This window comes from Penaeus monodon, chromosome 2 (genome assembly GCF_015228065.2).
Source record: "Penaeus monodon isolate SGIC_2016 chromosome 2, NSTDA_Pmon_1, whole genome shotgun sequence".
Taxonomy (NCBI): domain Eukaryota; kingdom Metazoa; phylum Arthropoda; class Malacostraca; order Decapoda; family Penaeidae; genus Penaeus; species Penaeus monodon.
The window spans coordinates 25,493,684-25,517,503 of record NC_051387.1 but is presented as its reverse complement, the minus strand read 5'-3'; the positions used below and the strand labels follow the sequence as shown (position 1 = coordinate 25,517,503).

The window sequence follows — 23,820 nt, the reverse complement described above, 5'->3', positions numbered from 1 at the left end:
CAGAGTGTTCCCATCATGAGGTCCTGTAGGTGGATAGGACATCCCCTCCTGGATACTCCCAGAGGTTGTCACCTACCCACGTGTTTGCCGTGCGTGGCACCCTTGTGAAGCGGGAGACGGAATCCTGGAGGTTGAGCGATGCCGTGCACGAGTACGCCCTGCGGCTAGCAACACGCCTCTTTGGTCCTCTATTCTGGCAAGGAACAGCGGCCTGAATCCGCCCGGTCAGGTCATAAAGGCTGGTCTCCCTCGGAGCCCCTAGGTCCGCATCATGCTGCCGTTGGTACCACCGTCCGTGCGTACCAGTGTCAATCGGACTAATTGGCTGCGTATATCCACTCCTCACCCCTGTTGGCTGTTAGACATTGGTTTCTAGCACCCAGCTTCCGCCTTTTTGACTCCCGTTTGGTGGGTGGGGGCGTGAGTGGATGAAGCATTGCCTCAATTTGGAAAATTCCAACCAAAAAATCCCCCACAGACAGCCCTTCTGTTGACAACCCGTGCAAAGCGCCAGACCTGGCAGCCACCCTGAAGCCCTTACGTGCCTCCCGGGTGCAAAGAAAAACCCCGAGCAAGATGGCGGACAGAGACGATAAACCATGTACAAACATGTCTGGTCCACAGATTGTCCCACAATTGGCTCTCTCGTTGCTGGCACTGCCCTCCAGGCCCAGCACACTGACCAGAGGTACCCTGAACATAAACAAACCGCACACACATCAGACGACCCCAACTGACGGTCGACTCAAGTACAACGCGACCCATCAGAAAAATCAAGAAGACCATACACAGCTGGTGCCTCCACGAGCAGCCCCAAAGCCGAAAGGGGCGGACCGAAACGGCCGAGCACCGGGTAGGGAGGTGCGTACAGTGGGGTATTTGGGGAGCTTTACTGCATTCTCTCCTGATGGCGAGTCTGGACCACACCCAAGGCATTTCCCACAATTTAGGTCCCGTAACCGCAAGACGACTTCGACATGACCAAATGGTAAACGAGGCATGGGAGAGCCACGCGCAAAATCCGGCGGTCGATCGCGGTTGCGTGCGTCATGAGCATGATCATCGTGCCCAAAGATCAAGCCCCCTTTGTGTTAACCTGCACATGTGTTAGACAGGCGCTAAAAAGATGGGAGAACGTTGTGTAGCACTCCGCCACTGAATCCCAGAGGAGAAAGAGTGTGTGTGAGATTCTAGCTTGGCTTCATCAGTCTCATAACGAATATGGAGGTGTGATAGCGAAAACAACACCACATGTGATCTGGGAGGCTTGCCGATTTGTACGAGGGGAAGACTCCAACCAGGCAAGGATCTCCTGGTGACCATGAAGGTAGCCCAAGCTCCAAACCCTTGGGTCTGGGTGTAACTGGGGATAACCTACCAATACCTACGCACTTAATGTAGCCTGACCCACTTCGCTGATTTCAAGTTGCCAGAAAGTAAGGACCACACACCAGGCTAACTGTAGAGCCAAAACCAAAAGGTGTGTTCCTGTATCTAAGGCACACAATTGCGCCGAGGTGTCGTGGCTGACAATCGCTGTCTGGGACACGGGCTGTGTGCCCTGACTTCGTGTCTCGACAGAAGAAAAAGAAGGACATTTTGTGGACACAACAGCCAAAATGTCCTAACTGTGCCAAAGAAAGAGGCATACAACCATAGAGTGCGCTGGCCTTGCTGCTGTCAGGAAAGAGGCGAGCCCTCAAACGGCAAGAGTTAGCTATGAAGCGACCGACTTGGGGTCCTGCCGCCCAGGCAACCGTGTTCGAGAACTGTCTGTTGAGATGGGGACTGTGTGGCAACGAGCAACTCTAGTGGCGCACAGTAGTAAGCTTGTGTCCCTACCGTTTAGAAGGGAAAGAAAAAGTGTGTCGAATGGCTGGCCCACACAAACACCATGGAGAGCTGCCACAGGTGGGGAGGCAATATGTGTAGTATATAAGGCGGAGTGTCTCACTGGCAGAGGAAGGGAGTGAAGGGGAATCGAGGGATTGGAGTAATGGGGTCAGGTGTGTCTCATGGGGGCATCTGAGTCTACGAGGAAAGCTATTATTAGAGTGCGAGGACCCGAGAGAAAGGTGCCAACAGCACCACACGGTCCCCCCAGACCCGAGTACGGTCTTCGCGAGGGGGACAGGTACGATCAGGATCACTGCTTAGGCAAGCAGTGCAGTAAGCCTGGTCCAGGACCGAGGAAGAGCGGATAAGGCAGTCGATGTTGCCATGACAAAATCCAACAGACTGTGAAAGCAAAAGAAGGAAATGGAGAAGGCCAAAATCAGCCCAATCCTCTCCCTCATCCAGGTCGAGACTCACCTCCCCTCTCCAGCCAGGCTATGCCCTTCAGCAGAGCCTAGCCAGGCTATGCCCGCACAGCGAGCTAACCAGGCTGATTCAGTGCCACAAGCCGAATCAGAAGAAGCTGAGCCTGCCCAGGCAAGCCAGCCCAATGCACAGAAACAGCCTGGCCAGAGAAAAAAGCAAGACGAAAAGTGAGCTACCAAATGCTCTCCACCCCCTATGTGGCTTCCAGGGAGAGCCTGACAGCCGAAAGAGACCCCTCCAGCAGTGAGGATCTCACAATGAGTTGTCAGACTCCCCACCGGTCCAACCCGATGTGACGATGTCTCTGATGTAACTATCAATTTAGTAACATCATGAACACGCAATCTAAATATTCTGCAGTGGAACATCTGTGGCTTCTCCTCAAGGATGCCATCCTCTCCACGCAATAGTGCGATCAAGGAGCATTGACCTCGTCAATGCTCCCGGAGACATTAATCACGAGCTGTTCGCTTCTCGGGGGTATCACGTCAACGCGCTGGGCCACGTTCCGATGGCAAAAAGGCCCTGATGACTGGTGCACCACCAATTCCTGCTCTGCAATAGCCGATGCATCCGCACTGTGGAGATGTGAATCTCTTGCCGTCGAGATTCAACACTGGCCGGGGACCCCTGAAATTTGTACAACTTGTACAGCAGGCCGCACTGTAGTAGCTTAGAACATCAAGCCAGGTATGTCTTCCGCAGCACACACGACCGAGTGATCATATGGGGAGACTTCAATGCACACACCCCATCCTGCCTCCCGCCGGGACACCAAGGACTGCGGCTGGCCGTCACCTAAGCCAACGGCTCGAGACCATTCCCGAATCGCTCCCTCAACAGCCCAGGAGCCAACTCTGCTGTGTGAGAGGGGGGCCTAGACCTCCCTGGCCACTGCGACCCTCTCCTCAGAGGATTGCTGGACGTGTCGATGCGACCGGGTCACTAGTGACCATTATGGCACGATAACAAACCTCATGGATAGTGGTCCACCTAATACCACGACCGAAAATCCAAGATGGAAAACAGACAAGGCCACTGGCGGCGTTCCAGAGCGCCTTGGCCCCCCCTGGTCTGGAAGCAATGAACCCCAACAGCGAAAATGGGGAGTGCTACAAGCCAGACTTTAACTTCCATTGATGAGGCAGCTCACTGACCTACCCAAAACTCGGCCTGGTCCCCGGAGTCACACGACGCCTGGTACTTCAATGACGAGAATTAGGGAGTCAACCAAGGGTAACCATGTGCGACAACATTTCCGAAGGCAAAGAACCAACCCCCGACAAACCTAGCCCTCCTAAGGGAGGCTGTCAGGGATATGCCAATGAAACTGCCAGCAAGTGAGGCAGGAAAAGTGGCTGGATGGTGTAGTCCTTTCGACACCGTACCACCCTCTCAGAGCTATGGCAACGGTCCATCGGCCGCCAGCCGCTCAGACCCTAGATGCACCCACCACGACCACCAGGAGAGCCAACGACTGACAGCAAGAGTTTCTCTGCGAGAACGAGCAGCGCAGTCTGCCAGCTGAACTAGAGGGCAAGACAAGACGCCTAAACCAGTACAGAACTTTGCCACACTCAGAGAAAGGGCAGCCGAACCCGATAACTCAGACGTTATCTTTTCTCTGAGGGAACTAAGAGATGCCACAAAGCCAGTTGGCAACTCAGCCCCGGGCGATGACGTGATCTCGTACCCCATCATCTCCCGCCTGGACTGGTAGGTGAGCTGCATTCCTGCAACTCATCACAAGTCCTGGGAACTTCCACTCTACCACAGAGCTGGAAGAGGGCTACATAGTTTTTCCCATCCCTAAACCAAAGGAGCCCGGAAGTACCGCCCCATCTCTCTCCTCAGCTGTCTGGGCCAGACTGCCGAGAGGATGGTAATGAACCGGCTCCAATGGAAAAATGGGAGCCCCACACGAACACCTCCACGGGTTCACCAGGGGCATGAGCACAGCGCAACAGCATAGCCAACGACTCTTGAGCACAATAACACGGGCGCATCTGTGGCAGTATTACCTTGACCTGAGAAGCTTTTCGAATTGGCAAGTCCTCTTGCCATCCAGGAAGCCTGATCAAAAAGGAATCCGAGGTAAGCTCTTGGCTTGGGATAGGTGACTACTTTAGGAATAGAACAAGCCAGAGTCAAATTCAATTCACGAGCATATTGCCCTAGAAAATGGAACGCCACAGGGTGGGGTTCTCAGTTCCAGCCCTTTTAAACACCTAAGTCCCTGTAGCCTCAACTAAACCTCCCAGTGGGTGCAAGATCATCTCCTATGAAGACGATCTTGCTATCTCTCCACTGGAGCCACTGCCTAACAAAGCCGTTGTCTGGACTTGGTATCCGAGAGTGTTGCAGGACAGGACGAAAGATCCTCTGCAGGCCAATCCAAGCCATGGCTCTGGAGACAGAGAGTTTCAGGCACAAGTCTGAAAATCCAGGGAATGCTTTGGAGGTGGTTTCAGGAATACCTCTACCTTGGGGTAAGGTAGACCGGACCCTCTCCTTCCGCCAGGGGTCCAGTCCTGCTTGACCGACAAGGCAAGACGGTCTGTCATGAGAGCAATGAGTGGAGACGCATAGGTCCCAGACACAGAGTACAAGATCATTCTACATACATGGCTGTCAGGCCGAATTGTAGACTATGCCTCCCTCGCTCTGAGTGCCATCAGAGAAAATATAAAGACCGATTGGAGACAGTCCCAAAACGAAGCCGCCAGGTTCATTCTGGGTGCCCCAGGTGGCGAAGGGTCCTCAACTCCTAGTGGAGACAAACTTCTCCCTTGGCATCGACGAATTGATCTAAACGCAGCACAATTCTATCAAAGGTCATCCAGGCTACCAGGAACACAAGCCTAAGACACAAAATAGTCAGAACGCCCTAGAACAAGATAATGAGCTGTTTTGCAACGAACTCCTGGCTGTCTCACACAGCCAGGGTGCTAATACGCCATCGCTCAAGAACCCGCTACTGGCCAAGGGCATGGACTCCCCACACCCTGACTTGTCAAGCTCCGCCGTGGGCAAAAACTCGATAGAGTTCTCGGGTCATGAAGACCTGGCAAGCAACAAGATTGAATATTGTATGTACGCTAGCCTAAAGGCAGAAACCCAGAGGGTCCATTGCAACCATCACCCCTCCGGGGACCGAACATATTACACGGACGGATCGGTCGATCCCTTGAACCCACACTGCAGGCGCCGGCTTTGCAGCAGGGGATGCCACAATATCCATGAGTTAAACAGACACTGCCTCCTCGCTACATGCAGAGGCAGTTGCTATCTGGGGAGCACTGAGGTCACGGCGTCCGTGAGGGAAGGACACGTGGTCCTCAACACACGACTCCAAAGGTCCGGCGACTGTCCTTCAGCAGCGCTCACCCACTGAAACATCTACCTCCTGAACAACCATCCGCACATATCACAAAGGATGCTTGCTCAGGGTAGAAGAATTATCATAAACTGGGTTCCCAGCCATATAAGGATCAGGAGGCATGACTTTGGCTGACAGATTAGCCGAAATCGGCCCGGGGTAATGCCCCCAAATCCCATGATATACATCAGAGCCGAAATTTACTTATGAGGAAGTGTACGGTGGCGGCCACTGCCTTCCTCCTGCAGCTTCACAGAGAGGAAACAGAATATTCCCCCTCGGCAAGCTGGTACTCATATGCACGGCTATGAACCACTGGCACTCTGCTTTTGAATAACACAGAGGTACCAGAGAAAGTCATTCCTGCACAGAATGCGCCTAGGTTACCACTGTGCATGGCAGATTATACAACAGTAGAAAGTGACGAAGCTGTGTTGGCATGCATTGCGGCGAGCCGAAACAGCCACACTGGTACACTACTTTGAGAATTGCGTGCACACTCATCCTAAACAAAGCCCACGAACACAGCCGTCGTGCTGGTAAAGAGATTATGCGCGATGCTTACACCACGGCTGCAGGGGAGCGCCTGCTGGCATCCCACCGCCACGGTAAGCACCGAGTTTCGACCAACAAATGAGGCCAGCCATCAAAAAGCTGACACAGGCCTGGCCATAAGTGAAAGGTCCGGCGAAGCAGAACTTCGCAAATCTCTAAGCAAGCAAGCAAAGGAACTCACTCACTCACTCATCGGCTAGGCTCTCACTCGAACACATAGCTGTAAACTCTAAATAAAGAGTAATTTGACTTCTTGTGCGTTTGCCTACTACCACAATAGCCTGTGGCATCTGAGTACCAGCTGGCCGAGGGGGAGGATCCTTTTCCCTCTTGTAAAGCTGCAGGGGAAGGAGGGGGCCGCACCGTACACTTCCTCCTAAGTAATTTTGGGTTTCTGATTATTTCATGGGAAATAGGGGCAACCCCTCCCGATTTCAGCTAATCTGTCAGCAAGCTCATTACCTTATTTTGGTTTCGGATTCTGTGGCAATACACCGCGCTTTTAAAGCGTGCGGGAAATAGGGGAGCCCGATGTCCAATGACGGGAAATGGTTGTGGACCTGATGTGACCCAACCTGGAAAACTATGCTGAACTTCAGCTTACGGGGTCTTGATCTGAGTGTGCAACTCTGAGTATGTGTGCTGTGTAAAGGGGTAATTGTGTGTGTATGTAACATTTTTTTTGTGTGTGGGGGGGGGGATGTGTGTGTGCATCTGATGCCTGTCTGTATGTAGAGATCTGTGTGTGCAACTGTGTAAGGGAGTAATTGTGTGTGTGCAAGTGGAAAGGTTGGGTATAAGTTTGCATATGTGTTTTTTGCTGTGTGTGTGTGTTTGACGCCCGTCTGTGTGTGGAGATCTGTGCGTGTAACTGTGCGTGTGCATGTGTGTGTGCATCTGATGCCTGTCTGTATGTAGAGATCTGTGTGCAATTGTGTAAGGGAGTAATTGTGTGTGTGCAATTGTGTATGTGTATGGTATAAGTTTGCATAGTATTTTTTGTTTGTGTTTGACGCCCGTTTGTCTGTAAAAATATGTGTGTGTAACTCTGTGTGTGTGTATAAGTCGGAAATTGTGTGCACAAGTGCGTTTTTCGCTATGTGTGTACACGTGTGTAATTGAATTTGTGGAAGTCTGCTTCAACTCTAGTTGGTGTAAAAAGGTAATTTTTTTTTGTACAAAAGGGGTTTTGTTTGTGTGTTGGGGTTTAACAGTGGTTTTGGAAATCTTGGACAACTCTGTGTGCATGTGTATGTAAGTGTGTGTATCTGTGTCTGGAATCTGTGCATGTATGTCTGTGTAAGACTCAGACGGGGTGGATATCACGGCGGAACCCGTTTTTGAATGTTTCTCTCTCTCTCTCTCTCTCTCTCCAACACACACACACACACACACAAATTTAAAATTTTATATATATTATATATATATATAAATATATATATATATAAAAATTTATATTTTTTTATTATATTTATATATATATAAATAATATTATAAAATATAGTATTTTAATAATATATTTTTTATATATTATAATAATATATTTATATAATATATATATATTTTAATATATTATATATATTATATATTATATATATTTTAAAATATATTAAATATTAATATATCTATATATATATATTTTTTATATATATATATATATATATATATATATATGTCAAGGAAAGTTGCTGTTGTTTTTTTCTGATGACGTTAGGTCACGTGACCGTGACAATATCACGTGATTTTGACGTCATTTCTTGTGACAATACCACGTGAATTTGACACCATTTCGCGTGACAATACCACGTAATTTTCCACGCCCTTCTGGGGCATATGCAGTGGCTACCGAGTTGTTTGGCAGTAGTTATCAGATTCCTGCACTTCTGCCATGTTACCTCTTACGTGACATGACGTGGAATACAGTGGAGAGAGCTGATTGACTGGAAACCTGTGGAAAATCGCATAAGAGGTCAAGGAGAGGGCAAGTAATCACTCGCCAGCCAGAAATTGCCAAGCATATCTCGTCAGCTTTTTAATATGCGCTCTCGCAAGCCAAGGAACTCACCCACAGTCCGATCCTTAAGCCTTCGCCCTCCAGGGGTCTTCCTTGCCTGAGGAATGTTACTGACCCGCACCTGTACCTGTATTGCCATTCCTCCGACGAGGACGTCAATGGTGGTGGTACTGACTACATGGCCCCATTGAAAGGGTCAAGGACAAGTGATCTTGTAAAAAAAATATATATATATATATATAATATATATATATATAATATATATATATATATATATATATATGTATATATATATACACACACACACACACACACACATATATACATATATATATCCATATTCACAGATGTCAATGTCTCTGACGATTTCAATGGCGGAGACTCGGACTAGGAGGAATTCAAGTCTGACCCCGAGGAATTCGCCATGGACTTGAATGCAGTCTACTTGCCAGCAGCTGATGCGTCAATAGACTCTGATGAGCGTCTCGCCCAGTACATCAGGCATCGCAGGGAAGAGAAAGCTGCCGGAAGTCCTTCCTTCGTTTGGGAGGAGAATGTTCCAAAATATCATCACTTAACCGGACCTTCTTATGTCCACGCCAACCTGATGAAGCATTGAGCCCCCTGGATATCTTCACCAGCTTCTCCACAGAGTTGTTACAAAAACTTAACGACGACCGTAAGCATCTGACCTTTAGTTTCTTGTAATCTGATTTGAAAGTGTGGTGATTTTTATTCTAAATGTCCTTTTTTGAACACGTGTTTTACGTCTTTTCCTTGCAGTTACATGTACCTCTGCCAGATCCATGAACACCTTCATTGCACATAAAGGGATGGGAAGACACAAAGGTGCTGGAGCTCCACTCATTCATCAGACTGTGGTTCTTTTCATGGGTGAATGACTTCTGGCTGACAGATCCATTGATGTCTTCCACGGTAATGATGACCAAGGATCGCTTTAATGCCCTGACCTCCGCGCTGCACTTTGCCAACAACGAGGGGGAGCACGAAGTGCAGAATCGATTGTGGAAGCTATGCCCTGTGCTGGATGTTCTGGACACGATGTACCAGACCGTGTTCGTCCCGAACAAGACCGTGACCATCGACAAGACCTTGTGGGCATTCAAGGGTCAACCCGAGCAAGCGAGCAAGGTGGGGCATGAAGGTCTACAAGATTTACAGAGTGCAAGATCACAGGGTATTCCCTGCCAGCATGAAGGCCATTGTTGACCTGATGGAGAAGGTGGAGCTTCCTGACAAGGGATACAAGTTGCACACGGACAACTGGTATTCCTCCCTGGCTCTCTTCCAGTACTTGCAGACTTGGAAGACCAACGCCGTTAGTACAGTTTGTACCAACAGGAAGGGCATGCCCTTGGACCTGCGAGCGAGCCAGGAACATCTCTACTTCCGGAGCATCAACACAGGAAAGCTCTGCCTTCAGTGGGTAGTCAAGTATCCTGTCATGATGCTGTTGACCGCCCACACCAGCAATGTCATTACCCTGCCTCGCAACCACAAGGGGGAGAAGTGATTGAAGCCCGAGGTTACTGTCTTGTACAACAACGGCATGAAGGGCGTCAACCTCTTTGATCAGCTGGTGGGACTATCGAGTACCATCAAGTGGTACAAGATGATGCAGGCGGAATTCGAGGAATTGGTGCAAGGAATGTTACAGTGAGGTAAGCATCTACCTTTTGTTTCTTGTATTCTGATTTGAAGTGTGGTAATTTTCATTCTACATGTGCTTTTTGAACACATGTTCTACAATGTTTCTCCACTGGAACACCAAAAGGAGGAACCCTGGTAGGTGCACATACCAGTGGACACACCTTTCTGCCTGTGGCGGCGATGTGTACTCTGGTGGAAGAATCACCATCGTAGGATACCAGATGATGTGCAGCAGCTGCAGCATTTCCCTGTGCTCCGCACCCCGTTTCCAGGCCTTTCACACTTAGGAAACAGCAGTGGGGACTTAAAAATAAATATATAAATAAAGTAAAAAAAAAAAATAAATAAATAAAGTAAAAAAAAATAAATAAATAAATAAAAAATTAATGCTGTATGCTGTGTTTCTGTTCTCTTTCCAAGACACACACTACTGACTTTGCACACTAAGACGGTTCAAACACTTTTAAAATGTATATACTAAAATATAAGAGAATATCATAGTACATATCATAAGGCTACAATAAGCCTGCAAACTTACACGTTTCTAAAGCAGTGGAATCTTATGAAAATAAACAAATAAATAAAATAAAAAATAATGCTGCACTGCTGTGTTTCTGTTCTCTTTCCAAGACACACACTGACTTTGCACACTAAGATAATTCAAACACTCCTAAAATGGAGTATCTCCTAAACTTTAAGAGAATATCATAGTACATATCATAAGGCTACAATTAGCCTGCAAACTTATACGTTTCTAAAGCATAAAAACAGGGGTAGCAAACCAGCCGCCTATGCCGGTTGAAAGTTCCCATAGCTAGTGAGCACACACCATGTGCCAGGCAGGGATCTACGTGCTGTAGACCGATTTCCAAGCCCATCATTATTGGATTAAAGGTAAACTTGTTGCACAGCCAGCAGAGGCAAATAAGGGGAAGGGTGGTAGGGATGATGGAGAGTTTGTGGGTGGAATTCTTCTGTTTATTCATGGTCTTCATAGGACTTGATATACAGCTTGGGTTGCATAATGTTTCACTCTGCCAGGCCTTAAAGTCAGATCTCAAGGACAGAGGAAAAGAATTTGCTATACACGGACCACTTGAACAAAAAAATTGCTGTAGATATAAATCCTTACAAATTAAGATGAGGGAAAATATTGTGCCAGATAGGTAGGAAAAACGATTCTCTGCAGTGAATGCTAACACAATATATAATAATTATAGTTAATCACTGATATAAACTAGTGTGAGTACACTAACTGTACAACCTAAACTTCTATTCAATCTAAATTCTCTTACTTTAAATTGTTATTTTAGCTTTTTTTTTGGGGGGGGGGGGGGCAAGCAAAGTATGTGCAACCAATCCTGGAGCAGCGAGCCCCCCCCCCCCAAGAAAAAAAATTGACAAATTGCTGATTCAAAGAGCATTTTTAAGCAATGACCAGAGATATAAAAGTGCCATTTTGGCTAAAAAATCTGGAGGGTTTAGCCTCTGGGGGAGGTACGCCTGACCTTGAGGGTAGCAGAGTCTTGGAAGAGCAAGGCTCTAGGCTCCTCAACTGACACCCCTGCTACAAGTACAACAAAACTAATATCAAGCAATTAGAATAGCCTACCTCTTTCATGTTTGGAGCTTCTTCTGAAAATTCTGCCAAACTGTGTGACAAGGCAGCTTCTGCTTCAAAATCAGTATAGCCTATCTCTTGTAAGTGTTTGTAGATTGGACTACCCTGTGAAAAAAGAATGGATAATCTTTAGTAAAAAAAAAAAAAGTATATATATATATGTATAAATATTTATATCTATACATGTATCTACATCTATTTGTGCACGCACGCACGCACACACACACGTATGCATAAATATATACAGCGGGCGTCGAAACTGGGACCAAACCTTTTCAGGGAGGTGGTCAATATTTTTATTGTGCTAAAATTCAGATAAGGTGACATGGCATCACTTAGCAGTATCTGGCAACTCAGTAACCAATGCTGTATACATAATGACTTTGCCTCAACTGGAACCACGAGGGCTTTCAGGATCTCTAGGTCCCAAGGTTTTTGTTGTGGTTGGGCGAAGAGAGCGATTTGACTCCTCCACAGCAAGCTCGATCTTGGCTCTTGCGTGATACCTGTTTGTTTTGCGCAAACCTTTCGTTGTCGCCGCGACACTAATTGCTTGCAATTAGCTTCATGTTCTGTAACTATTTTTTGCTATACGTATTTTTCGGCATTAGGATAACTCACTGCGCATCTTCTGGTGAAGTGGACCCCATCTTCGAGCTCGTGCTCGGACGTAGACAGACCTTTACCTCCCACAGGGGGAGGGTGTGTCTGGGGGGCCTTAGCGTGCCTGCCTTACAGTGCCTGTGAGTTGGCATTCTTTTGCTAGGGACTGGTATGGCAGACCATCTCATAACTGCCAGTCTTAAAAACTTCCTATAGGATATAAATAGGCAGGTAGGAGCCCTCCTCTTTGACAACTTCAACCACCTTACCCCATTTTGTCTAAATTGGCAGCTGCTAGACTGAACCTTCATCCGTCATATCACCCAAACTATGGCATGACCATGGGCCATGTCATAAAATTGTCATATGCTGGAGAGCCCATCTCTTGTGAGGTGGCTCTCAGGAAGATATTCACAATCACTGTGGTGGCACTCACACACCTCTATAAAATCCACAATAGCTTCAAGATGACAGTAGCCAAACCCAAACAACTGACCCCATTCCTCTCCACCAAAGGCCAAAGGAAATTTAAATATCAAGGTTTCACTCCCATCGCCTTTCCGGAAATGAAGGAAAATGCACGGTCGTGGATAAAAAGATCGACAGGACGATCCTCCAAGATGGGTGTCACTGTCACGAATCGTTAAGATTCGTGTCTCTGCTCCAGAGGAAGTCCAGAAACTTCTTACACGTAGTATCGTGATGTTTAATACATCAGTCCCAACCTACAATATAGACCCGTAGAGCTTTATCCACATCGAACAATGCCTTAACTGTTACAAGTATGAACACAATAACCATACATGCACACATATATAGAGGTGCTCTCGCTGTGGTGGCGAAGGTCACTTCTTTGCCAAATGCAAAGAGAGCATCAAATGCTGCAACTGCGAGGGTCACATGTTGCAGTTAGTGCATCCTGCCTCAAACGGAAGGAAATACTCAAAGCAAAATGAACCCAGCTTAGGGAAAACAAGAACATTGATCCTTCATACACCACAACAGCCGCCACACTGCCTGCCCAGACTAGCACAATCAGACAACTGCATCTACCTCCAGGACAACTCTGCCTTCACCTCCCCAATTCAACATGTTAACACCTAATGCAAACCCAAAAATACAAACCATCTTACACATAGCTCTCATTGCTGCTAAATACAACACAGAGAAATTCTTAAACACTGGCTTCCCCAGCATTGTCCCAGAGGAGATCTTCGAAGATGACAATTTATACATCCCTGAATACGCAACATCACAAACCACAACAACTGAGGTGACAAAAACTAACCCAGAGCCTCATTGCTCCACACAAAGACATCTTGTTTTACAACCACAACCACAAGGAAATCCAAAAGAAACTGCACAAGCACTTACCACTACAAAAAACACTGAACACAAACGCAAACATCCCACCACCAAACAAGCACGCCAAAAAATACAAAAAGGATCCCGCAACCTCGTCGTCATCGTATGGATGACACCATCCTTGACGACGAGAATAGCGGCTCCGAGACCGCCGTCAAAGCCGTTCCCGAAGCCGAGACAGAGCTCCCTCTTCCCTTGGAGGGAGCAGTTGCCGTGCTCCCTTCTAAGGGGCAATTGGGTCAGCGCAGAAGTATTGAGAATTGATCCGCCGATTCCCACCGTCTCGAGATGGGAGCATAAAAGGAGTATCAAAACGAACATGACAAAACAAAAGTTCTCTTTATAAGACCATGAAAACTTCCTCCTTATGACATTTACCTAAACACTTGACAGACTACAAAGACCTCTCCAAGTCAGATCCTCTTGTACCATCCTTGGTTTAACCTCTGATATCTACTTTTGATTTCACTTGCACATCAATTCAAAGGCCGCCTTGGCAAAAAAAAAACCCTTACATTCGCTTTATCGATTTAAAAGTGTGGCCCCACGCACGAAGCTACATCTATACAAAACACTGATCAAACCTCTCCTCACATACACACCACTTGCACTCACACAAACATCATACACTAACACTAACTAAACTCCAGCTTGTTCAGAATAAAGCACTCAGATGGATCTATATGGTAGATTGGGATCGATTTATTACAACATTTAAACTCTACGAGGAAGCTCCTCTGCTTCCTCTGAACATTGAGTGGCACAGGTTGGTCTGTAGACTCAACACCATCTTTCGTTCCGGCCGGAGACCGGGATTAGGACATGATCTTTTTTTCTTTGGCAGTTTTTTAGGTTTGCCGCATCCTCTGAAGCCACCTCCTACTCCTTCATTTTCACCTTTCCCCTTCCCCTATCCCTTGTTTTACTCAGTTTCTATTTTGTGTTCTCTCGTTCTGTGTGTGTGTTTTTTTTTTTTACGTAGTTTGTTGTTTCTTTTGGTTTTGTGACGTTTTAGTCCCCTAATTGAAATTTAACCTTCCCTTTGCCAGAGCCCTTACATCCCCGGTTTTAAATACTTTCACCTCGTCACCTGACACTACGTGACTGCCGTAACCTCACCCTGCTACCTCTTTAACCTTTGCCATAGCTTAGACCCAATATCCTATATCATTACCGCAGCATCCCATTGGTTTAGTTTCCGGTAAGTGACACTTGCTGCTAGTACTTGCATAAATCCTTTGCCGTAAGGATTTATGCGAGCCGAGGAAAGAAGTGGCCAGCGGCGTAAATCTAATCGTGACGTAAGTCTCCGTAAGGGGAACCTTCTGTTGACACAGGCGTCAATGGCCAGTCCCTGATTAGCGACCACCTCCAGGCTTCAACCTGCTTTAACAGCACAGGTTAGCCGAGGGAAAGCCCTGGAGTCACGGTCGGTCGAGGAGGCCGTGCCCAGAGCAAGCACAGATAGTGCCTAAACTGTTACTTTTATCCCAAATTCCTTATTTGGCCGAGAATCCTGCTGTTGTTTGCTATAACGGGGTCCCGGGCCGCGCGCCTTCACCCACTTCCCACGAGAACGGGCACGCACTCAAGGTCGTTTGGTACTTGTACCTTACGCACCGACAGTTGGTCGGCCGCCCTCCTGTGCAGCTTCGCGAGGGGAAGTTCTGGGCACCCGAGGACACCCGCACCAAACACAAAAGATTTAGGATGGCGCTGGGCCAAACCCACCCTTTATCTCCTTTCAAAGAACCCACTACAACTATTACCCCAAGCTTTACCCTGCATGCTGGGTTAAGCCTCAGCTCCTTTTATACTAAAATTAATTTTCCTCCACCCCTTAGCCTTCTTCTATCCCCATTCTTCCTTCCGACTCTTCTTTCCAAACGTTTACTTTTACAGCCACTGAGAAGGCCTCAGCGAGTACCACCGGGTCAACACATGGTCTGGGTCCAGTCGAAAACTCACACTGCTGTATTCTTACAGTCAAAAACCCTCGTTACTGTAATGTTACAGAGCTAAAAACCCATGGTGTTGTATTCTTGCAGAGTTAAAAACTCAAGGTGCTGTATTATTACAGTCAATAACACACGGTGCTGTATTCTTACCGAGTTAAAAATAGAAAGAAAGAAAAAAAAAGTGCTGTATGTTTTGTATAAAAAAACATGGTGCTGTATTCTTAGAGTTAAAAACCCATGGTGCTGTGTTTATTACAGTTAAAAACCCATGGTGTTGTATTCTTCCAGAGTTAAAAACCCATGGCGTTGCATTCTTACAGAATCAAAAAAGCATGGTACTGTGTTTCTTAGAGTTAAAAACCCAAGGTGCAGTATTATTACGGAATCAACAAACCTACGGTGCTGTATCATTACAGTAAAAAAAAAAACATGGTGTTGTATTTATTACCAAGTTAAAAACCCACAGTGCAGTAATCTTGGAGTCAAAAAACCCACAGTGTTGTATTTATTACGAAGTTAAAAACTCGTGATGTATTATTACAAAGTCAAAAACCCATGGTGTTGTTAATAACGGAGTTAAAAACCCACAGCGCTGTGTTATTACAGAGCCAAAAAAAAAACTGTTGGTTATCATGGAGTAAAAAAACCCATGTGTTTATTACAGAGTAAAAAAAACAGTGTGCCATATTATTTCAGAGTCAACACCCACAGTGTTGTGCTATTGTTGAAAACTCACGGTGTTGTGTTTATTATGAAGTTAAAAACCCAAGGTGCTGTGTTTATAATGGAGTTAAAAACCCATGGTGTTGTTTATTAAGGAGTTAAAAACCCACAGTGGTGTGTTTTCTCACAGAGTCAAAAACCCACGGTGTTGTTTATTAAGGAGTTAAAAACCCAAACAGTGGTGTGTTATTACAGAGCCAAAAACCCAATGTTGTGTTATCACGGAGTAAAAAAAACCATGGTGTTGTGTTTATTACAGAGTAAAAAAAACCACTGTGCCATATTATTTCAGAGTCAACACCCATAGTGTTCTGTTTCTTGCAAGTCGAAAACCCATGGTGTTGTGTTTATTATGAAGTTAAAAACTCACAGTGCTATGTTTATAATGGAGTTAAAAACCTGTGGTGCTGTATTATTTCAGAGTCAAAATCCATGGTGTTGCATTTATTGCAGAGTTGAAAACCTAGAGTGTTGAGTTTATTGCAGAGTTGAAAACCTATGGTGTTGTGTTTATTGCAAAGTCAAAAACTACAGCGCATTATTGTCTATAGCAGGAAACTTATGGAGGTGTGTTGGTCAGATGTCTGGAGATGCCGTCTCCCGCTCGAATAGCCGGTGGACATAAGAAGGGTTGGAGGTGGAAATGGACACAGCTGAAGACGGTGTTGTGTGGATAGACAAGTATAGACGAGAGTCTGAAAATTGCGAACCCGATGGTGAAAGAACATGTGAAGAAATGCCTCTTGCACCTCTTGTCCTGGAATGACAAGGGGGAAAGGAAGTCTTTATGTTTACTCCCTCGTCAACTATGAAGAAGTGACTCCCCTCGTTCCAATGAGCGAGTAGGGGGAAGGAAAGTTCCCGAGTAAACTCTGTCATCAAGCCAGCATGAACCAAACTCAGGAAGTCACATGGCAGACTCTGTCGCCCTATGGAGTGATGTCATGGAGGGCTTAAAGGGACCCTCTGGAGAGATCTTGTGAGGAAGGGAAGGCATAAGGATTCTGCTTCAGAATCTTCGAGTGACAACAATTGACAATAAGAAATGGAAATCAAGGCAACAAATCAGAATCATTGAGCAACAGTGATGACAAGAAAAGGTGATCTAAGCAAATTCGAAAGCACAGCACCACTGAAACTTCAAGTGATGATGGTGACATGATAACACACTGTCCACTCCTACTCAAAACAATCAGACCAAGAGCTGACAAAAAAATGCTAGTGGAGGTAATACAAATGTTGCAAGTAAAACTTCTCAAGCTAAATGGCAGTAGTCCTGAGGAGTATTGGGCCTTCCATAGTCGGTTTGGGCAAGAAGTACTTGCACATCTATGTCCCTGTAAAACTGAACCACTTATCTGCCCTTTGTGATACAAAAGTGAAAGGGCACATTAACCACTGTATGGGACTGATGAGGAAGGAGAGCTTAAAGACAAAACTAAATATCCTTGATGCAAAGTATGGAGATGAAAATTTGTGCATGTTGAATAGAAGTAGAGCTAACAAGTGAGCCACGGGTGAAGGAAGGTGACCACAAGGTCATCCCGGAAGTGTGCCTAAATCTGATGTCCCTTATTAATTTTGCAAAGAGGATTAGGAAACTGAGCCATATTGATAACCCACAGGTGGTGAGAAGTCTGGTGGACAGAATGGACAATGACTCCAATTCAGGTGTCATGCCATCTGGACTGGCAAAAGGTGATCAAAAATTCCTTTTTTAAAGGACATAAAGGAATTCCTACAAAAGGAGATGGACACTGCATGTAACAGGTGTGCTCACAATCCTCTAGCATTTTCCAAGGCCCAGATCGGTTATGCAAGGCAAGACCAAGAAGTTACTGTACCCAGACAAGAAGTCTGCAACTAGACAAAACTAGAAATGTAGGACTAGCCATAAAAACTAATGTTGAACCCTGGAAATAATGTAATGAATGTCGCCTGTATACAGAGTAGCTGCACAGAAGAGATGTTTCATATGCCTTAGAGACAGCCCTCTATTTAGAGAATGCAAGGCAAAACCCTGTGACATTAATGGTTGTGGAGGAAAGCATTCATGGTGGTTACACAATACTCAAATTGCCACCCAAAATAATGGTTAAAATGAAAAACTTGGACAAACTGTTGAGGCTATGGCTTCACAGCAACAACGACAAAGTGATCATTAACGGATGATATTGACAGCATGGGTGGAAGCTGAAGGAGCAGGGTGGCCCTCCCCATTGTTCAAGTGATATTAACAGCTGCTGAGGACACCAATGGATGCACCCTGATGACATGTGCCGTGCTGGAGTACACCAGTTCCCACTCTTCCTGTTCCATCAAGGTAGAGGAAATACTTCATCAAAGGATAGGATAGAGACAACAGTGATTACTATACTGACAAAACTAACCATGACACAAAACAGGTGGGAAGAACATAGGTCTCCCTTGGGTGATCGTCCTTGACTCCCTCCCTGAAGGTTTGATCAAAGCTAGAGCGAATCAATTGAACACTGCTCTCTGGTCACACCAACAAGACCTGGCTCCTACTCAGGCACACCAACCACACTGGAATGTTGAGTTACTGATTGGGCAAGACACCCCCTTGGGACTTACACCCCTAAAGGTTAGAAGGGGAAGAGCAGGAGAACCCTTTGCTGTTAGGACAAAATTAAAATGTGATGGTGGGTCTTCATATGATTAATGCTGGGAGATGATATTGCGACCTAACTAATGCATAACAGATGAAGTAGACTGTTACTTGCCGTTGTAGCATATGTATGTTTAAATTGTGAGGGCAGTTCGAGGGGAACCTCCATGCCAAGACTGTTCCCGCAATGTGTAGGTATCCAATATTTGTAGAAAGTTCTTTATCATATAATCTAATATATGTATTGTATGTATGCATTCTTATAATCGGTATATATTAATTCATCAACAAGTTTAGCCACTACTGAATAAACCTTAAGGCAATGCTAAGCTGTGGCATCAGTCACCCCACACCCATTGACAATCATAGGTATTCTTTGACAGCCACATATACATTTATATACATATCAATATATTAATATATATATTTATATATTAACACACACACATACATATTCACCATGATTGGGGAGCTAACGCCAGTGGGGGCACATAACTGTATCCATCTCTAGCTCTTCACAATAGGTTTGATTGATCTGCCCAAGCTACGACTTCCTTGTCATCCACAATCCGCAAACGCCAACCAGGCTATAACGCCACTGGCTCATTTCCCCAGGATGAAAACCTGCCCTAGGTTGTCTCTGTTCGAGACAACCCGGGTGGAGGAGGCTTGTGGGTACAAAGGGAAATCGTAGCTTGGGGAGATCGACAAACCTTTGTAAGAGCTAGAGATGGATACGTTTTTGTGCCCCCACTGGCGTTAGCTCCCCAATCATGGGGAATTGTTGTGTGTGTGTTTAAAATTAAATATATATATTAATATATTGATATGTTTTAAAAAGTATATGTGGCTGTCAAAGAATACCTATATTGTCAAAGGGTGTGGGTGACTGATGCCACACTTAGCTTGCCTTTAAGGGTTTTTTTCAGTAGGGGCTAACTGTTGGAAAAATTTAAAAATACTGATTATAAGAATGCTACATACAATACATATATTGTTTTATGATAAAAACTTTTTACAAATATTGGATACCTACACATTGGGGAAACAGTTTTGGCTGGGGTTCCCCTCGAACTGCCTCACAATTTAAACATACATATCTACAGGGCAAGTAACAGTCTACTTCTCTGTTATGCATTAGTTGGTCGCAATATATCTCCCGCTTTAAATCAATAAGACCCCCATCACTTTTTAAAATTTTGTCCTAACAGCAAGGGTTCCTCCTGCTCTTCCCCTTCTAACCTTTAGGGGTGTAAGCCCCCAAGGGGGGTGTCTTGCCCAATCAAAACTCAACATTCCGTGGGGTTTGGGTGTCCTGAGTAGACCGGGCCCTTTTTGGGTGTGACCAAGAGAGTTTCAATTGTTCGCTCTAGCTTTGATAAAACCTTTCAGGGAGGGAGTAAAGGACGATCACCCAAAGGGGAGACCTATGTTCTTCCCACCTTTTTTGTGTCATGGTTAGTTTTGTCAGTATAGTAATCACTGTTTCTCTATCCTATCCTTTGATGAAGTTTTTCCTCTCCCTTGATGGAACGGGAAGAGGGGGGAACTGGTGTACTCCCCGGCACATTCTCGGGTGCATCCATTGGTGTCCTCAGCCTTTAATACCCTTTGAACAATGGGGGGGGGGCCACCCTGCCCCTTTCAGCTTCCCCCATGCGTCAATATCATCCGTTAATGTCCTTTGTCGTTGTTGCTGTGAACCCATAGCCTCAACATTTGTCCAAGTTTTTCTTTTAACCTTATTTTGGGGGGCAATTTGAGTATTGTGTAACCACCATGAATGCTTTCCTCCACAACCTTTAAAGGTCACGGGGTTTTGCCTTGCATTCTCAAAATAGAGGGCTGCTCTAAGGCATATGAAACATCTCTTCTGTGCAGCTACTCTGAAACGGGGCGACATTCATTACATTTTTTTCCAGGGTTAAATTTTTTTTTTTTAGGGCTTCCTCATTTCTAGTTTTGCCCTAGTTCAGACTTTTTGTCGGGGTACAGTAATTTTCTTGTCTTGCCTTTGCAAAACCCGATCTGGGCCTTGGAAAATCTAGAGGATTGTGAGCACACCTTTTTACTGCAGTGCCATCTCCTTTTGGGGAATTCCCCTTTATGTCCTTTAAAAAAGAATTTTGTCCCCTTTTCCAGTCCAGGGCATGACACCTGAATTGGAGTCTTGTCCATTCTGTCCACCAGATTTCTCACCACCCGTGGTTTTAATATGGCTCAGTTTCCTAATCCCCTTTGCAAAAAATTTAAAAAGGGACATCAGATTTGGCACACTTCCGGGGTACCTTGTGGGCCCCTTCCTTCCCCCGTGGCTCACTTGTTAGCTCTCTTCTATTTAAAAGCACAAATTTTCATCTCCATACTTTGCATCAAGGATATTTATTTTTTTCTTTAAGCTCTCCTTCCTCATCATCCCATACAGTGGTTAATGTGCCTTTCACTTTTGTATCCAAAAGGGGAATAAGTGGTTAGTTTTACAGGGACAAGATGTGCAAGTACTTCTTGCCCAAAAACCCACTATGGAAGGCCCAAAACTCCTCGGACCTGCCTTTAGCTTGAGAAGTTTTACGCAACATTTGTATTACCTCCACTAGCATTTTTTTGTCAGCTCTTGGTCTGATTGTTTTGAGTAGGAGTGGGCAGTGTGTTATCATGTCACCATCATCACTTGAAGTTTCAGTGGTGCTGTGCTTTCGAATTTGCTTAGATCACCTTTTCTTGTCATCACTGTTGCTCAATGATTCTGATTTGTTGCCTTGATTTCCATTTCTTATTGTCAATTGTTGTCACTCGAAGATTCTGAAGCAGAATCCTTATGCCTTCCCTTCCTCACAAGATCTCTCCAGAGGGTCCCTTTAAGCCCTCCATGACATCACTCCATAGGGCGACAGAGTCTGCCATGTGACTTCCTGAGTTTGGTTCATGCTGGCTTGATGACAGAGTTTACTCGGGAACTTTCCTTCCCCCTACTCGCTCATTGGAACGAGGGGAGTCACTTCTTCATAGTTGACGAGGGAGTAAACATAAAGACTTCCTTTCCCCCTTGTCATTCCAGGACAAGAGGTGCAAGAGGCATTTCTTCACATGTTCTTTCACCATCGGGTTCGCAATTTTCAGACTCTCGTCTATACTTGTCTATCCACACAACACCGTCTTCAGCTGTGTCCATTTCCACCTCCAACCCTTCTTATGTCCACCGGCTATTCGAGCGGGAGACGCATCTCCAGACATCTGACCAACACACCTCCATGAGTTTCCTGCTATAGACAATAATGCGCTGTAGTTTTTGACTTTGCAATAAACACAACACCATAGGTTTTCAACTCTGCAATAAACACAACACTCTAGGTTTTCAACTCTGCAATAAACACAACACTCTAGGTTTTCAACTCTGCAATAAATGCAACACCATGGATTTTGACTCTGAAATAATACAGCACCACAGGTTTTTACTCCCATTTATAAACACAGCACCGTGAGTTTTTAACTTCATAATAAACACAACACCATGGGTTTTCGACTTGCAAGAAACAGAACACTATGGGTGTTGACTCTGAAATAATATGGCACAGTTTTTTTTTACTCTGTAATTAACACAACACCATGGTTTTTTTACTCCGTGATAACACAACATTGGGTTTTTGGCTCTGTAATAACACACCACTGTGGGTTTTTAACTCCTTAATAAACAACACCGTGGGTTTTTGACTCTGTAAGAATACTGTACCATGGGTTTTTTAACTCGGTAATAAATACAGCACCATGGGTTTTTGACTCCATTATAAACACAGCACCTTGGGTTTTTAACTTCATAATAAACACAACACCGTGAGTTTTCAACAATAGCACAACACTGTGGGTGTTGACTCTGAAATAATATGGCACACTGGTTTTTTTTACTCTGTAATAAACACATCATGGGTTTTTTTACTCCATGATAACACAACACTGTTTTTTTTGGCTCTGTAATAACACAGCGCTGTGGGTTTTTAACTCCGTTATAAACAACACCATGGGTTTTTGACTCTGTAATAATACATCACGAGTTTTTAACTTCGTAATAAATACAACACTGTGGGTTTTTTGACTCCAAGAATACTGCACTGTGGGTTTTTAACTTGGTAATAAATACAACACCATGTTTTTTTTTTTTTTACTGTAATGATACAGCACCGTAGGTTTGTTGATTCCGTAATAATACTGCACCTTGGGTTTTTAACTCTAAGAAACACAGTACCATGCTTTTTTGATTCTGTAAGAATGCAACGCCATGGGTTTTTAACTCTGGAAGAATACAACACCATGGGTTTTTAACTGTAATAAACACAGCACCATGGGTTTTTAACTCTAAGAATACAGCACCATGTTTTTTTATACAAAACATACAGCACTTTTTTTTTCTTTCTTTCTATTTTTAACTCGGTAAGAATACAGCACCGTGTGTTATTGACTGTAATAATACAGCACCTTGAGTTTTTAACTCTGCAAGAATACAACACCATGGGTTTTTAGCTCTGTAACATTACAGTAACGAGGGTTTTTGACTGTAAGAATACAGCAGTGTGAGTTTTCGACTGGACCCAGACCATGTGTTGACCCGGTGGTACTCGCTGAGGCCTTCTCAGTGGCTGTAAAAGTAAACGTTTGGAAAGAAGAGTCGGAAGGAAGAATGGGGATAGAAGAAGGCTAAGGGGTGGAGGAAAATTAATTTTAGTATAAAAGGAGCTGAGGCTTAACCCAGCATGCAGGGTAAAGCTTGGGGTAATAGTTGTAGTGGGTTCTTTGAAAGGAGATAAAGGGTGGGTTTGGCCCAGCGCCATCCTAAATCTTTTGTGTTTGGTGCGGGTGTCCTCGGGTGCCCAGAGCTTCCCCTCGCGAAGCTGCACAGGAGGGCGGCCGACCAACTGTCGGTGCGTAAGGTACAAGTACCAAACGACCTTGAGTGCGTGCCCGTTCTCTGGGAAGGGGGTGAAGGCG

The 23,820-nt window shown here is 45.3% G+C and overlaps 2 protein-coding genes across 5 annotated transcripts in view; one reads left to right on the top strand and one right to left on the bottom strand.

Moving 5' to 3' along the window:
- LOC119581976 (vezatin-like) overlaps positions 1 to 23,820 on the bottom strand; it is a 131,327-nt gene that overhangs the window by 60,437 nt on the left and 47,070 nt on the right. For all 4 annotated transcript variants that reach the window (XM_037930179.1, XM_037930188.1, XM_037930173.1 and 1 more), the window contains one exon: positions 11,554 to 11,667. In XM_037930179.1, coding sequence (XP_037786107.1) covers positions 11,554 to 11,667 — 114 coding nt within the window. The remainder of the gene's footprint in view (positions 1 to 11,553; positions 11,668 to 23,820) is intronic.
- LOC119582011 lies at positions 8,964 to 10,606 on the top strand. Its single transcript, XM_037930208.1, has 2 exons — positions 8,964 to 9,952; positions 10,066 to 10,606. Exon 1 carries the CDS (start codon positions 9,430 to 9,432, stop codon positions 9,802 to 9,804), a length of 375 nt encoding a protein of 124 aa, XP_037786136.1. The 5' UTR covers positions 8,964 to 9,429; the 3' UTR covers positions 9,805 to 9,952; positions 10,066 to 10,606.

Bases quoted from the DNA above. Each gene is read 5' to 3' on its own strand.
- LOC119582011 (XM_037930208.1), top strand. From the start codon at position 9,430: ATGAAGGTCTACAAGATTTACAGAGTGCAAGATCACAGGGTATTCCCT.